Genomic DNA, 15,575 nt, shown 5'->3' on the forward strand with positions numbered 1-15,575 from the left:
GCAAATCGCTCAGGGAGAAGCTCACCGTTTGTTTGTTTTAAATAATTATCTGAAGTAAACGACCAGTAAAGCACCCAGCACAACTCGCATCCCAGTACAACTTGCATCCCAGTCTGCTTATAATACAAAGGACTGATTATCCTCTAGCCCACCTACTGTGGGGTTTCTAAGTCTTTTCCCTGGGCTGTCTTACATTGACACTGTTAGATACAGTAATCCAGAAAAATCAAACAATACAGAGAAAACATTACCAAAACCACCCAGTATTACTGCCTACCTCTGCCAATTGCCTCCCTAGGCAGACAATCCCCACACGGGCAGCCCCTTCCATAAAGCTCAAAAAATTTGAAATTTACAGCTGACTTTTTGCTTAAAGTGGAAGTTTCTCAGAAAATTGTACTTGATAAAAACTGTTTATATTTGCTTAAGGAAAGACTATTGACTGGAAGTTAAAAAAATGCCGAAATTACTGCTGAAAGAAAATTAACCAGTCTTATGTTTAGCACTGTATTTCAGCATTGCCCATGTTCTGGAATTCAGTCCTCCTAAAAATTTTCAGGATGTGTAGAGCCATTCATAATGGCTTTAAACACTTTGTTGTAAAGTCTTCCGAGAAAAACAGCACATTCGTTTTCCTCAATTACCTTTTGCAGATGCTCTGGTATCCCCAGGCCCCTCCTACCTCCCACAAATCCATGGTCCACAGGCTGAGAAAGATTACTCGGTATGATTCTAACCACACAAAGAAGAAGGCAAGAGGAGTGACACTGTAAACTACTTTTAGAAGAAATATTTCACATTTAGGAAAAAAGTGACCTTTAGTTGTTTCTCTCTTGTCTGTGCTCCCATCTCAGAATTACTTTGGTTACTTTATGACACTTAAACTCATTCGAGTTTATTTATTTGAAGCCTCAGTTATCAAAATAGTGATCTGTGAAATAAAACCAACTGGAAGTATAAATAACCATATCTGAAGAACCTAAGTAGCAATCCTTCCTAAAGGATTCCACTTCTCCATCCCTAAACCCGCTCTCTTCTACCCAATCATGGATCTCTTCCTTCCCCTTAGGCGTACTTCATCCAGCCTTTTGATCACAGGACCAGATTTTTTAGATGTAGCTGCATAGGTCTTTAGGAGAGCTTTAAACATAGCTTCAGTGTCTGGATGAGTACTGAGAAAGGCTTTTTCCAAAACATACAGATCAACTCCTTTATCCTCTGGAAGACCTGAAATAAAACTGAGTCCAAAGTCTATCAGCACCAAGTCCAGCTTCTCGGTGGGTGGCCGCAAAAGCATATTGGATGTGGTAAGATCTCCATGTATAAGATCTTCATCGTGCATTCTTGCTAACAGCTCACCCATCTTCTCTGCTAAGGTAAGGAGGCTACTGGTGTCGTTTCCACTCCGTTGTACAGAATTAATATGATCCTGAACAGTAATTGAGTCTACAATATCTTCAAGGTATATGGAGTTGGTGACATAATCCACAAAGTAGACCACTGGAGCCGAAATCCCTATTTAAACAAAGAACAAATGAAGTGACAGCTGTTAATTTACAGGCAAAACACAACCAATACAAGCCTTAAGCAGAAATGCCAGTTGAGACCACCCCCAGCCACCGATAATTCACATCTAGGAATGTCCCCCCCCCAGTCCCGTTTCCAACCCATGCTGTGCTAGCTTCCAGCCTTAAATCCAGCTGGCAGCTGGATTTCACCTCCTGCGGTGAAGACTCCCTGGCAAAACACACATAGGGGCTTTCTGGCCGGGGACAAGCTGCGTTTTAGGAGGGCACCCTGGAAAAGCAGCACAGGTCGCTCCAGGATGAGAAGAAGCCACTGTATCCGTCAGGGCGAAGCAGGAAGGCCGCCAAGCGTCTGTTATTTGCTCGGAGGGCCGCGCAGAGCCGGAGGGGCGCCGGGGAGCACGGAGGCACCCGGCGCCCAGCGGCGTCCGCCCCGCCAGCGCAGCCCCGCCTCACGCCGCCCCGGCCCGGCCCCGCCGCCCCCGCGCCCACCTGCCCGCCGGCACCGCAGCAGCGACCGCGCCTCCTGCGCCAAGCGCCGCCGGCTCAGCCGCTCCTCCAGCGCCGGGTGGCGGTACCGCTTCGGGATGCGGAGCTTGGCCACCGCCGCCCGCCCGAGGAACAGCCCCCGGTAGACGCGCGCCTCGGCGCCCTGCTGCACCAGCCGCAGCCCCGGCAGCGGCGGCGGCGGCGCCTCGGCCTCCGCCTCGGCCACCACAGGGCCCGCGGCGCCCGCCTCGGGCTCGGGCTCATTCATCGCAGGGCCCGAGGGCCCCGCCGCGGCCACCGCAGGGCCCGCAGCTGCAGCTCCAGCTCCAGCTCCGGCTCCGGCTCCGGCCCCGGCCCCGGCCATCGCAGGGCCCGCGGCGCCCGCCCCGGCCGTGACAGAGCACAGGCCGCTCGCCTCGGCCGCCGCCATCACAGAGCCTCGCCGCCGCACAGCGCATGCGCGTCGCGCCTCCCCTTCGGCAATCCTCGGCACCGCTCGCCGTGCGCCTACGAACTCCCCAAGCTCCGCCCTCCCCGTCCCCGCCTGTACCGCGCCCTCGCTGTAGCGCGCCTTGTTCTGTACCGCTTCGTTCTTGGTTTTCCTGGTGCTGCCTCTCCCAAACCCCTCTTTGTGCTTCCCTCCTGTAAGTCCTGCAGCCCTCTGCCCATCTCTGCCATGCTGGGGGATCCTGAGTGGCTGCGGGGTGGCAGGACTCCTGCCTGAGCCCCGGACGTGTGTTTTCCTGTGTTTGTGCCAGTGCCCTAGTGAAACCCGCAGCTGCCCCAGGGCCTGCGAGTGAGCTGCTGGATGTGCACCTTCCCAAGATGGCAAGTGGTCCCCCCGAGGTGCTCCCAGCACCATCTCAGAGCTGCCTGCCGGGGCATCACCCTGGGACTCCACTACGGATGTCACCACCGGCACATCACCACCGGGACATTCCACCACTGGCTCTTGGAGCTTCATGTGCCAAAAGCCTTCACTGTAGCCTGTGCAGATCCACTGCGGTTGCCCAGTTCGTGGTTGGGAGGAGAAGAGGTTTGCCCGTAGGCTACAGGGGGTTCGCCAGCCTGCAACAGAGCACAGTGTGACCATATTTCCAAAGCTTCTACCCCAGGTGCTGGCACAGACCACTCATGCGGTGAGTCGGGTGACTTGCCCTTCTTTGAGCCACCGAGCCCTACATCTCCACGTTAGTAAAAGCTGGACAAACCTCATTATCTTGGGGGCAGTGTTTGGGGGTTTATGGCACACTGAAAACCCACTTCTCTACGGGTGATCTGCACAAACTGCAGTTTATGTTTGTCAGAAGATACAAGAGACTTCAGCCCAGTCCATGTAACTATGTTTTCAATTGTTGCCTTTGGAGGTGTCACAAGTCCATTTTGTCCTTGTTTTCTCATCTCCAACATTTGTTTCCTTTTCAGAACATTTATATTTTATTAACACATTCCATGCAGCTTACTTGTCATTGCATGGTGGGATCATGCCTGACAAATATTTATCTTGCTTCAGTAACAACTTTTAAACAACCTTGCCAAGTTTTCAATGATACGAGTAATCCATCCTGCAATTCTGCCCACTTGTGGCATCCTCCTTCAGCTTCCTTTGCCGTGGCAGGGCTGCAGGAGCCTGGTAGCTTGGCCAGGGAAAGAGATGCGTTCCTGGGCTCCATGGCTGGAATTTGTAAATGCCACAAACAATCATACAAACAAAGAGGTTTTCCTCGTGTTGTGCACAGATTTTATCTAAGCATCCATGCACAGGCCCCACAGACATACATATATAACCTATCAGCAAGTGCACACAGATGCCCTCGGGTCATTATTCTGGTAAATATGATGATCTTCTATCATGCTGGCCAAAAACATCCTCCAGAGCTTTCAAAATACAAAAGAAAATATTTTTGGTTTATTTTTCCCATTATTTTATTTGTTTAAATTTTGTCTTGCCTGTGATTTCACTTATTCTTTTCTCTTTGAATGCAATAAACAGTTGACATAGCCCTTGGAAACCATCTAGAGCCATTTACAATATTTATGGTATCACCCAGTATTTTTGTTGGAATATTGAATCGCCCCAGAGAATTGCACTGAAGCCACAGACTCTCTGGTAAATTGTTTAATTATGTAACTTTGATCTCCTGGTGACAAGCATTTATACACTCTCCTTTTACAAACAATATAATTGAGTTAAAAATTGCAGTGCAGCAAACCAAGCTAATGGAAACCAAGGCAGATCCTGTGGGCTCCTCCCTGCTGTCCTGCCGGTCCCTCAGCATCGGGCAGGCTGCAGAGCTGCAGGCAGCTCTCCCATCACCCCCCAGCTTCTTTAAGGACAGAGGCTGCCATCAGAGCCAGAGAGTCTAGAAAAGGGCTATATCAGTACTCAGGTGGCTCCTTGCACCCAGCTAAGGCACTTGTTGGCTCTGAGGTTGTCCTCTCAACCTGCAGAGTGTGGGCACAGGGATAAATCCTCCTGTGTGTGAATTCACAGTGCTGACTCTCATCATAGCTCAGAATTACGGATTTTGGCCAATTCCCCCAGCAAGAGGATGCTACAGGCAGGGCAGGGGTGGGAGGAGGGCTGCAGGGACCGGCCACCCAACAGAGGAGTGCAGGGTGCAGGGGACCCCCCTGGTCACTGTGGCTGCCATGCTGGAGGCAGCCCTAAAACATGCAGTAAAGGCGACCCATGGGGTGACCACCAGCACTGATCAGCATCGCCAGTGACCCCCTCAGGGTCAGGATAATGTAAAAGAAGATGTGTGCAGCCTGGTGTCATAAGGAGACAGCTCTCTGGGCTGTAAATGAGCACGAATAAATGAAGGTGGTTGGTGAGCTGGCTCCATCCCAGCCAGCTGTAACACTGGTGCCTGCTCTTGGATTATAATTTTCATCAATAACTGAATAGATCTTCGTCTGTTTGGTCCCTTGAATCCTGTCCTGAGGGTCAACTGTAATTAGAGAAAATGTGCTCGAGTATGTGATGAGTGTTGCTGAACATCGTGGCTTCCTTTTTCCAGGATGGACTTCTCTCTGCTCTTGTATTTATATTTTCCTTTGTGATTTTTAAAGACTCTTTTAGCTGCTCCAGCCCTGAGGTAGGGAATAACATTCTCAGTAATCCCAGCTGGGTTGCATTACCAAACGTTTCAAACACCGAGCTCTTCAGGAAGCGCATTCCTGCAGCTCAGCCCTGGAGACATGAAGATCCTTCGGCTGTGAAGCAGGAACGTGCCCTCGCATCCCGCCAGTGCAGCAGCCAAGAGCGAGATAAGGATCAGATGGGGAAATGGCACTGCCAAGACACACAGTCTCGAGAGGAGGATGAAAGCATTGTAGGAGGGAGCGAGGCTGGAAACATGCCGGTGACATGAAGCATAAGCTGTCCTGTCACCAGGGGCGTGACCAGTCCCGGTGGGTTCAGCCCCTCCAGCCCTTGTCATGACCAAAGCTACTGACTTCAGCAGGCCCAGAATACCCATTAACTACAAATGGTATGATAAGACGTACTTTAGAAACTGCAACGGAAGATTTTTTTCCCCAAATCACCCCTGTTGTACATCATAGCAGGTCCCAGACACACACAGTGCCAAGGTGGTGGCTGCATTTTCTGTACATACTGATGACATTTTCTTGGCCGCCTTTTGTAAACATACCATAAAGCTCTGCCTATGCTGCCCAGGACCTCGCCTCCTTGCTGGCTCTGCTACTGTTTATTGCCCTGCCAGAGAACAGGAAGCCTCCAGAAAATGGCAAGGTGGCACATAAATGAATGCTGAGTGACCATGGAGATAATATTACTGCTTTCTTCTCACACTGAAATCATTTGAGAACGAAGGAATTGCACCGGCAACTCCCAGATCATGTAGCCAAGAGTGGGTTTGCCCAGCGGCTGCCGAGGTCTGTAGCTCCCCTCTGGCTCCTGGCTGGTGTGGTGGGGAATCACGCATGGGTGACATCTCCTCCAGTTCACAACACACGCATCCAAAATGCCTAGGCTTGAGCTCCGGGGAGAAGCTGTCAAGTCCAGAGATCACAAGCAAGATCATGCTGCATCCCCAGCATTCCCTTGTGTTCCAAAAACTCAGAACATGAGCCCAGACACAGAGCTGTCGTGCTTGCTGCCCACTGTGAGCTGGCCTCATACGCAGGATCTTGGGGAAGAGGGAAAATTGCAGCCACTTCTCCCTCTAAGTGTCATGAGAGCTAGACATGATTTCAGACCTTAACCTAGAGTTTAAGCTACTTAACATGAATTACAAATCCTACTGTAAAGCTCCTTCCCCGAACAGCATTGGTTTCTGTTGGCTGGTGTTCGTTTTTTAAGCCATTCTTCCCCGAGTGTGTGATCCCTGTGCAGCTGTCTGTTTGTATCAGATACAAGGTTTTAGAAGAAGCATTTTTGAATACTATATTTCCATTCAAAGTAGAGCACATAAATAGGAAGCATTTATTTAATCTGTAAACAAGGTAGATGATTTGAAACACTTTTAATATTCACTATGACTTTGAGAAGAAACAAACCCAAACCCTTTGATCAACTGCTGCCCATGTTGCAGGCCAGACATCCAACAGACTAAAGCTGAAAGGACATGCATGATCCAGCATTGCCCGTCTCATGCATCACAAAACTATGAGTTGGAGCAAAAAAAAGTCAGCACCATGGGTTTCCAGAGCAGAGATGGGACATACATGTTTCTCTTAAATGTTCCAGTAAGTTAATATGTGGAATGATTGAAAAAGCTCTTTTGAAAAAGTATCACGTGTTCTTCGTTCTTCACCCAACCTATTTACTTTTGCCTGTGTCAGAGGGGTCTGCAAGCACCACAGGCACGATGGTCCCTGGTGCAGACCTTCTCCAACCTGATCCTGTACTGTGGCAAAAACCTTTACCAGCACAGGCTCCACAGGGCACTAGCTGGAGCTCGTGTTGTTATAACTGTATGAGTAAATGGAATATTACCTGCAGTCACATCCTGGCTCGTGATGTGGATTTATGGTCATCTGCACCCACCCGTCCAACTGGGACCCACCAGTCCCTGTTGCATGGCGCTGGAAAGGCCGTGCAAGCCCACCCCCAGGCCTCTTGCAGCACATCTTACTCTGTGCTGGTCCCCACACCAGCTGGGTTAGAACAAACTTCTGAACATCATGTGTGCTCCACTGCACACACATGTACTTCACTGCAGCGCAACCTGCCCAGCAACTGCAGCTGGCATGAACAGCATCGAGGGAGAACATTTGCACTGTGTTAAAGAGTTTTGAAAGCACTTGCAGGCATATCAAGTTTTGTAAAATCCTTGTTTTACAAACTGGACTTTGGGATATGTGAACTTACCCTCAGACTCAGAAAAAAATCTTGCGTCCAAGTGCAAGTCCCAGTGTCTTTTATACAGCAGCCAGCAGGAAGATTTCTGTTCCACCAAGCAGAAAAGAATGTTAATTGCAAGGGAAGTTGAGTATTGAAATGCTTTGCCTAACGGAGCACTGTGCTGGGGGAAGGAGATAAGCTCGAGAGACTGATCCTTTCTTTCTCACAGAAGAGAAAGGTAAGAGTGCAAACTCAGTCACGCTGCTCTTTTTTTTTTTTTTTTTTTTTTTTCCCCAGCTTTGAAATGGTCGCTCCTTTCTTAGCAGGCTTTCTTTGGCTTTCCAGCCGAACTACCTAAAAGCTGTAATAAACTGTCAATCATCTCTTGCGGGCTTTCCAGAGGCTTTCTAGCCTGGAGGAGCGAAGCTCAGCATCAGACAGGGTCTGGAGGCAGCGAGGAGATTCCTATTCCTGGCTAAAGTGAGACAGAGACAGGGGACAGAGCTGTCATTCCAGCGACCGAAGCCATACCCTGCCACATCCTCGTTTCCAGAACAATTACCAATATACCCTCGCTAAAACGTTCCCAGCCACCCCGCGCGGACAAACCTGGGCTGCACGGAGCGGTCACACATCCAGCCCCGGGTTGCGGTGCAGCCAGCGGGACCTCACCGGACTCATTCCCCACCCCGGAGCCACGCTCCTTCTCCCCGACCCTTTGCAGCAGCTCCCCGGGGCGGTGCCCGCCCGGAGGCGGCCGGTACCCCGAGCGGCACATCCCAGCGAGGGGCGGCCCGCCCGGGACACCCCCTCTCGGCCGCCCCGTCTCCCCGAGGGGCGGGCAGGGCGACTACAAGCCCCAGGCTGCCCGGCCGGGAGGCAGGGCGGGAGCGACGTGGCGCTGCGCGGCCCCGCTCCGGCCGCCGGACCCCGATCCGCTCCGCCCCGATCCGCGCCCGCCGCCGCGGAGCGCCGGGGGCTCTTCCCCGCCGCGCCATGGGTGAGTGCCGGCCGCGCCGGCCGGGCCGGGGGGCTCGGCGGGGCTGGCCGGGGCTGGGGGGGGAGCCCCGGGGGTGCGGGGCGGCGGCGGCGACCCCCCCGCCGGCGGAAGGGAGGCAGCGAGCTCCTCTCGGGACGGGGCAGCCGGGCTGGGAACGGGCGCGCCCTGCTCCAGGAAAAAGTTTTCCGAAAAAAAAAAAAGTTTTCAACTTTTCCTAAAGGCTGAGACTGCATCTCCCCGCCCTCCTCCCTTCCCTTCTTTCTGTGTCTTTTAGCACTCCCAGCAGCAAACGTAGCAAACGTAAAGAGACAAGGAATCCTGTGGCACAGCCCCGCGGGCCGTGCTGGGAGCGTACCCGGGAAGAGGGGGCTGCGTGCGGGAGCGGAGCCGCAGGGAACGCGGAGGGAGCGCGGCGGTTCTGCTTTGCCTTTGCGATGTCTGTTGGCATCGGTGTGGGCAGAGGGACGGCAGCAGTGCATGTCAGGCCAGGGTCAGCCGGGTCAGCGGCACGGCTCGCTGCCCAGCCCCGGGCACGGCCCTCCGGCCACAGTTTGCCATAGGCAGGGAATCGCCTGGCACAGCTCCCTGGGAGACACACCGAACTTTCTGACCTCAAGCGAAGATCTGAGAAGTCTTCGAGTTCCCTGACTACATCACAATAGGCTATATACAAAGCTGGATTTCAATCAAAGTTCGTAAACTATTTCTGCTCATTAACACAAAATACAGCAAAATCTGATGGAATCAGCTGTGGTATTTACAGCGGGGCTGTCTGTATCTAATTGAGTTTGCATGAAGTGGGAGCACCATTAGTTTCAAGCCACAAAGACTTTTGTTCTCAGTGAGCAAATATTTTTTCTAATTATCTGCATAACGTGTACAAGGAGTGATAAAAGCAGTGCAGGTAGTCACACAGAGCGTGGCGGGAGGGACTGGTGTGTAGCTGGGATGGTGTAAGTAACACAGATGAAACACAGAGGGTTACAGAATAAATACAAATATAAATATAGCCATCACTGAGGAATAACCTTTATTCCTAGCTGTAATTAAAGGCCAAATAGAGAAACTTCCTATTAAACACAGCTTGTGAGGGGAAAAAAAGCCTATAGGCAGGGTGAGGAAAGTTTTCCATGGTCTGGTGGTTGTGTCCGCATTCTTTCCGTGTACAGTCTACTGAAACTGTGAGTATTCCTAATTAAACAAAGTCAATGTGAGAATACACGTAGTATTATGTGCTGGAAACCAGGACAAACCTCTAAGCTAGTGCACTTTACATCTGGCTTTAAAATTGTAACTGGGGGTGGTCACCGTGACTGCTGTTTCCCAGGGGTCCCAGCATCAGCACTGGCTCTCGTGCCATGTGCAATCCCCTCTGCCCTAAAATCACTATTGGTTCACACGTGGTCACCCTTCCATCCTCTCCCCAGGGTGAGAAGGCTGTGCAGCAAGCACCTGGGTTTTTTAGGGTTCTTTGGGGTGGGTTGGTTGGTTTGGGTTTGGTTTGCTTTTGCTGTTGTTATTTTGTATTTTAACTAAACTTGCGTACTTACTAAACTTGCGTGCTCAGCTATATGGGAAAGGCACAGCCAAAGAATCGCTGCTTGTATTTGGGACAGGCAACAGTGAGCTTTTCGAGTCATGATGACATTTGTCCTGTCGTCCTGGATCAGCCTGAGAAGGTTGTGCCTGGCTCAGGGATCCTGGGTGCTGTGTGCTGTAGAAGGAGAGATGAAGAAATCAGGGCCAAGCCCACAAAGTCATACTGGAGAAATAAAGGAGAAATAAACTTTTGTGAGCAGCGTTTTTAACGACAAGGTAGGGAGTGAGAATGTAAAGCCTGCAGTGAGAGCTGGTGGTGCTACATGCACTGAAACATGAAAGCGATAATGCAGAACAGTTCAGGACCAGAAAGCAGAAGCTGCGTTTCCTGCCCAGAACACGTTTTGTAATCAGAATCAAGGGGAGACTATGGAGGATCCCCCGTACAACTCCAGGCAGTACAAATCACTGTCCTCCACTTAAGTGGAAGTCTTAACTTTCTTAACAAAGTCCTGTTTTCACAGTTCTGCCCCTGAAATGAGTGCCCCTGCAGTTGGTGGATGTGTGTGCAGGCCTGGTAGGTTGTGGGAATATCTGCAAGTGCCTCTACACATGACCTAGTGACTTTTGGGAAAATTCAGCATCATGGAAAACTTTGAGTGTCCAGGGGGAGCTTTTTCCAGCTTGTGCCTGCTGGTGGCTTTCCTGCTAGAGCCAGAAAACTGAACCTGGAGTTGCTTTTTTCCCAGGTCATGCGCTGCTGGTCCTCCTCTTGTCTGCAACGGTCTCTCTCCTCGGTGGGCTGATATTTGGGTACGAGCTGGGGATTATCTCCGGTGCACTGCTGCAGTTGCAGACAGACTTTCACCTCAGCTGCTTCAAGCAAGAAGTTCTCGTGAGCGCCCTCCTTATCGGAGCTCTCCTCGCCTCTCTGGTTGGGGGGATCCTCATTGACCGCCATGGACGGAGGAGAGCAATCCTGGTCAGCAACTTGGTCCTGTTGGTTGGCAGCCTTATTCTCACATTGGCGAGGTCGTTTATTGGGCTGGTCATTGGGCGCATGACTGTGGGCTTTGCCATCTCTGTCTCATCCATGGCCTGCTGCATCTACGTCTCGGAAATGGTGGCTGCTCATCAGCGAGGGCTGCTGGTGTCTCTCTATGAAGCGGGCATCACCGTAGGCATCCTACTGTCCTATGCACTGAATTACATCTTTGCTGACATGGATGAGGGATGGAGGTACATGTTTGGATTGGCCATTGCCCCAACGGCCGTTCAGTTCCTCAGCATCCTTTTTCTCCCAGTGAACCCTGTTAAGTTAAGCTCGTGGGACTCCGACTGCCAGAAGGGCCTCATTCAATTGCAGAACACTGAGGATGGAGCAGCAGTAAAGCGGGAGCCCTATAAGGAGAAGCATTACTCCTTTCTTGACCTTTTCAGGACCAGAGACAACATGAGAAGGCGGACTCTGGTGGGCCTGGGACTGGTGCTCTTCCAGCAGTTCACTGGGCAGCCCAATGTGCTGGGCTACGCCTCCAAAATCTTCCATTCGGTGGGTTTCCAGAGCAACTCCTCAGCGATCCTGGCCTCAGTCGGGCTGGGGGCAATAAAGGTGGTGGCCACGCTTGTCGCAATGGCCTTTGCGGATAAGGCCGGCAGAAGAGTGCTGCTCATGGCTGGCTGCATGGTGATGGCCATCTCCGTCACCACCATTGGCCTCACCAGCCGCGTTGCTCCACTGTCTATGGCCAGGGACTGCAAGGCAGCCGCAGACCCCAATGCATCCCTCAGCTTCTCCCAGCCCTCCCTGACGCCCGTATCCTCCCAGCCTGCTGTGTCACCCATCCCACCAGCCTTAGGTGCTGGCAAAAGTCAGGCAGACCCCAGGTTTGCTGCCACGAGGAGCCTTACAAAAGCTTTTGCCCGTACTCAAGGCAGAGAGGTTGTTCCTCAGTCTTCCGTCATTCAGAAAAGGGGCTTGGTAGATCAGGCCAAAGAAGAGACAGTGGGAAGCACTGGCCCTCCTTTCCGTGGTGCTCCGTGGACAGAACATATGGTTTTAAATTGGATTATGCTGCTGAGCATGATGGCTTTTGTGAGCGCCTTCTCCGTTGGATTTGGACCAAGTAAGTATGGTGTTTATATATCCTTGCACTAACCCAGAGAATAAAATTTGGGCTCATCTTGTAGTCTGCTTGAAACATTCGTTATGTATCTGCTCTGCCAAGCAGCTCAGTGTCTGGGAACTGGAAGTTTATCCCCTTCAGCCCACTGAATAATTTCTAGCATTGCAGCTCTGTCAGCTGTAGGGCTGGTACAGCACTAGAATAACTTTCTCTTTCAAGCTCTCACTATCCTTGTAATGTTTTTTTTCTGTCAAGCTCATTGGAAAATCAGAGCATCTCACAAGCACTGCCTAATCTTCCTAGCACCTGAATGAGGAGGAAAATAGAGGGCTGAGGACAGAGGGATTGAGGGGCTTCTCCTGTGTGATGAAGAAAGTCAGTGACAGAACTGGAAGTGGAACCTCCTCGGAAGTTTCTCAGTATCAGTTGATCTTTTTTGGAAATCATTATTTATTCATCAGATGAGAATAGAGATTAGTTCGTGCTTCCATGTGAGCTCTTGTGTTTTCTGGCATTTATTGCTTTAAATGCTTTGATGGGAGAAAAAAGCACCTAACTCAAGGAAAAACAGAAGTGCACAGCAGGTCTCTCGAGTTTGACAGTGACCCTGTAAGTTACTTCAAGCAAAATAACCCTGGGATAGGAGAGACTGCTTTAAGATGTATATTGCTTTAGCTCTGATTTTAGCCCAACTTAACATTGTCTCCCTAATCCTGCCCCTTTCTCATTTCTTCACAAAGAGCACGTCCTGACAGCAGGCATGCCAGATCTTTTCCATCTCCCCTGAATGGAATGACCAACTCCCTTGCTTTCTTCTTTGCTCCCTGGACCTGTCCATTGGTATTTCATTCCACCATGGAGTGCCGAACGTGGGAGTTTTGAAGTGTTCTGCTGTGACCTGACTCTGAGATCGATCGATCAATGTTTGACATCACCAGCAGCGGGTGCTGGGTGAAGCCAGAGTTTAAAACCCCTGCTGAAATCTTCCTTGCCCATTTCCCAAATAAATTGCTTAACCCTTACAACTCTCTGGTCTCTCTCATCCATGCAGTGACCTGGCTTGTCCTCAGTGAGATCTACCCTGCTGGGATAAGAGGAAGAGCCTTTGCCTTCTGTAACAGCTTTAACTGGGCTGCCAATTTACTGATCAGCCTCTCCTTCCTGGACCTTATTGGTAAGTGGCCGTCCCCCATCCCTCCATCTCCCACAGCTGGTTAGGGAAGGTGGCCACCACAAGCCGTTTGGAGATCAAGTGGCATTTTGAACCCAGGGGACTTGATGCTAGAATATGTGTGACCCTGGTGCCCCTGAGAGCAGAAAATCCAGGCACCAGCAGCACTGGTCTGAGCCCCTCTGCCACCTGTTTCATAAAAATCATTCATCGCCCGCTGGGCTGCGCTGTAATGCTGCAGCATCAGGAAACCGTGGAGTCTGCAGCTTTCATGCCGATAGCTTTACAACGTTTCTTGCTAGCAGAGCTCTTGGCTGAGGCACTCAGCGGGCACTGCTGGGCCCTGGAGCTTGGCTGCCTTCTCCTTCCCTCTGTAGTGCTGCTGGCAAAGCCTGGTGTGGACCATCCTTCTCCCTTGTTGATTCCTGGTCCAGACCTTGAAGATTAGAATCTTTCCCTGCCCTTTTGAGGGCTTCTCAAAATAAAATGCCCCTGTCAGGCATCAATGACCACCTCGGAGTAAACCACCAGCTTCCTTTCTCACAGTGTGACTTATCTCAGATGGACTCTTCACACGATTGAATCTCTCTGCAGATGCCATTGGTTTCTCCTGGATGTTTCTTCTCTATGGACTGATGGGAGTGATGGCTGTTATATTCATTTACCTTTTTGTTCCGGAAACAAAAGGACAGTCCTTAGAGGAGATAGACCAGCAGTTCTCCAGGAAACGGTACGTGTGCTGTTACAGCAGCGTGAGCGCTGGCTTTGGGTGCTTCCCACCAGCAGTTCTGGAGGTCTATAACACTGGGCAGCTCAGGGCTGTTGCAAAGTCTGGTCGGTGCTGCTGAGAATATCTCAGGTTTGTGCAGGCCTATGGAGCAGGGTATGCGAGCTGCAGCACGTCACTGCCCTGAGCCTTGTGGCCGCGGTGCTGGAGAACACTAGTGCCACTTGGGAGGAAAAGGGTTGAAAACAAGGGCTTGTGGGTGAGAGGAGGAGAGCAGGACCAGAGCATGGCACAGGCAGGTCAGGACTTTGAGATTCCTATAATAATCCTGGACTGACCCTTCTCCTCTGGGGCAGAGACATCTCCTGGTGTAACACAGACCATGGGCTCTCACCCGGTGATTTCCATGCAAAGCCCATAACGGGCGGGGGAAGATCGAGTGGTGTTTGTGCAATCCTGGCTGTGGAGAAGGCCACAGGGCAGGCATCGCTGGAGCAGAGGGAGGTTGTGCATGGCCACAATGCCAGGGGGAGGGAGCACACACCTCAGGGGTGGCCAGGAGGGGTGGCTGCTGTAAACCCCTGCCTGGCTCCCGGCTCCCTGTGAGCAGCAGCTGACCTTTGTCATTGCCTGGCAGGGTGTGGGAAGGAAACGTGTTTAAGCAGAGACACGGAAGAGGAGCGAGCTGCACACACGCCCAGTACCGGAGAGTGGAGCACGCCAGCAGCACATGGAACCAATGACATGGCCGCAGCATGGCCCGAGGAGAGGAGAAGGCTGTGCCATCCAGACCATTCTTTTTGATGGCCTTTAACTGATGACTTCTGCTCAGAGACAGTTCTCACTGCAGTGCCTTAGATCATGGGACATAGCTGTCCTTTGCGTCCTTGGAGGATCGTAGGTCTCAGGCTGGGAACGTCCTTCCTTTGATAGCTTTTATTTTTCACGGTTTGTATCTCCTATCATTTAAGAGATCTATGTTTTTTTACAAAGGAATTAAAGCACAACTTTTGCTGACAATGCTTTCGATCCATGCAGTTCTTTTGTGAGCAAGGAGTATTATTTGCTAGTTCTTTGAAATACTGGATGCTTTACAGAGGGGACAGTGGAGCAGGAGGAATGTGTCAAGCACTCAGCAGCGTACGTTGGTATTGTCATCCTTTGTAATGTCTGTGTATTGGCCTGAGTCTGAAACGGGAGCTAATGCAGCTAAACACCCTGTTTAGCGGAGGCAGACTGGGTGTTAGCTCATGGGCTGCTGTTTCCCAGTATCAATGCCCAGCAGCTTACCTACCTGCCTGGTCATCCAAGGCTCATGCTAGATGAGTGTAGAAGTACATCTCACACGTGTTTGGCTGCTTTCTTTTGTACAGACAGCCTGTTTTGCTTCATGACCAAGGTTTGCATGTACAAAAATGCATGCAATATTCTGGTACTTTTTACAAGTTTTCCACCTTTTACAATAGTATGTTCTTTGATTAATACACCCCTTCTCCTGACACATGTATATTATAAAAAAAACACCTTACTAACACTACACTTATTCCCTAAATCTTGTGAGAGAGGAGAAGCTGGCATCCTACTGAACAGCCAGCCTTGCCTCTTTGGGACTCTTGAAGGAACTAAGTGCCGATGCTTAGGGTTTTCCCCTGAAAATGTAGCTCCTTGGGGACCAGTGACTGC

General features: G+C 51.0%; 2 protein-coding genes across 2 annotated transcripts; one reads left to right on the forward strand and one right to left on the reverse strand.

Moving 5' to 3' along the window:
- Positions 1–1,014: 1,014 nt before the first annotated feature.
- TP53RK (TP53 regulating kinase) lies at positions 1,015–2,445 on the reverse strand. The gene is made up of 2 exons (XM_086623029.1): positions 2,019–2,445; positions 1,015–1,515 (listed from the first exon to the last, which is right to left on the reverse strand). The coding sequence occupies exons 1-2, from the start codon at positions 2,443–2,445 to the stop codon at positions 1,037–1,039; spliced, it is 906 nt and encodes a 301-aa protein (XP_086479155.1). The 3' UTR covers positions 1,015–1,036.
- A 5,880-nt stretch (positions 2,446–8,325) lies between these two features.
- SLC2A10 (solute carrier family 2 member 10) lies at positions 8,326–14,635 on the forward strand. Its single transcript, XM_086623155.1, has 5 exons — positions 8,326–8,329; positions 10,618–11,994; positions 13,046–13,168; positions 13,760–13,895; positions 14,530–14,635. The coding sequence occupies exons 1-5, from the start codon at positions 8,326–8,328 to the stop codon at positions 14,633–14,635; spliced, it is 1,746 nt and encodes a 581-aa protein (XP_086479281.1).
- The last annotated feature ends 940 nt before the right edge of the window (positions 14,636–15,575 follow it).

This window comes from Tauraco erythrolophus, chromosome 18 (assembly GCF_009769465.1).
Source record: "Tauraco erythrolophus isolate bTauEry1 chromosome 18, bTauEry1.pri, whole genome shotgun sequence".
In the NCBI taxonomy this organism is placed as follows: Eukaryota; Metazoa; Chordata; class Aves; order Musophagiformes; family Musophagidae; genus Tauraco; species Tauraco erythrolophus.

Bases quoted from the DNA above. Each gene is read 5' to 3' on its own strand.
- TP53RK (XM_086623029.1), bottom strand. From the start codon at position 2,445: ATGGCGGCGGCCGAGGCGAGCGGCCTGTGCTCTGTCACGGCCGGGGCG. The intron at 1,516-2,018 runs GTGGGCGCGGGG...TTGTTTAAATAG, and splicing joins GCTGCGGTGCCGGCGGGCAG to GGATTTCGGCTCCAGTGGTC.
- SLC2A10 (XM_086623155.1), top strand. The intron at 13,169-13,759 runs GTAAGTGGCCGT...ATCTCTCTGCAG, and splicing joins CTCCTTCCTGGACCTTATTG to ATGCCATTGGTTTCTCCTGG. The intron at 13,896-14,529 runs GTACGTGTGCTG...ATTGCCTGGCAG, and splicing joins CAGCAGTTCTCCAGGAAACG to GGTGTGGGAAGGAAACGTGT.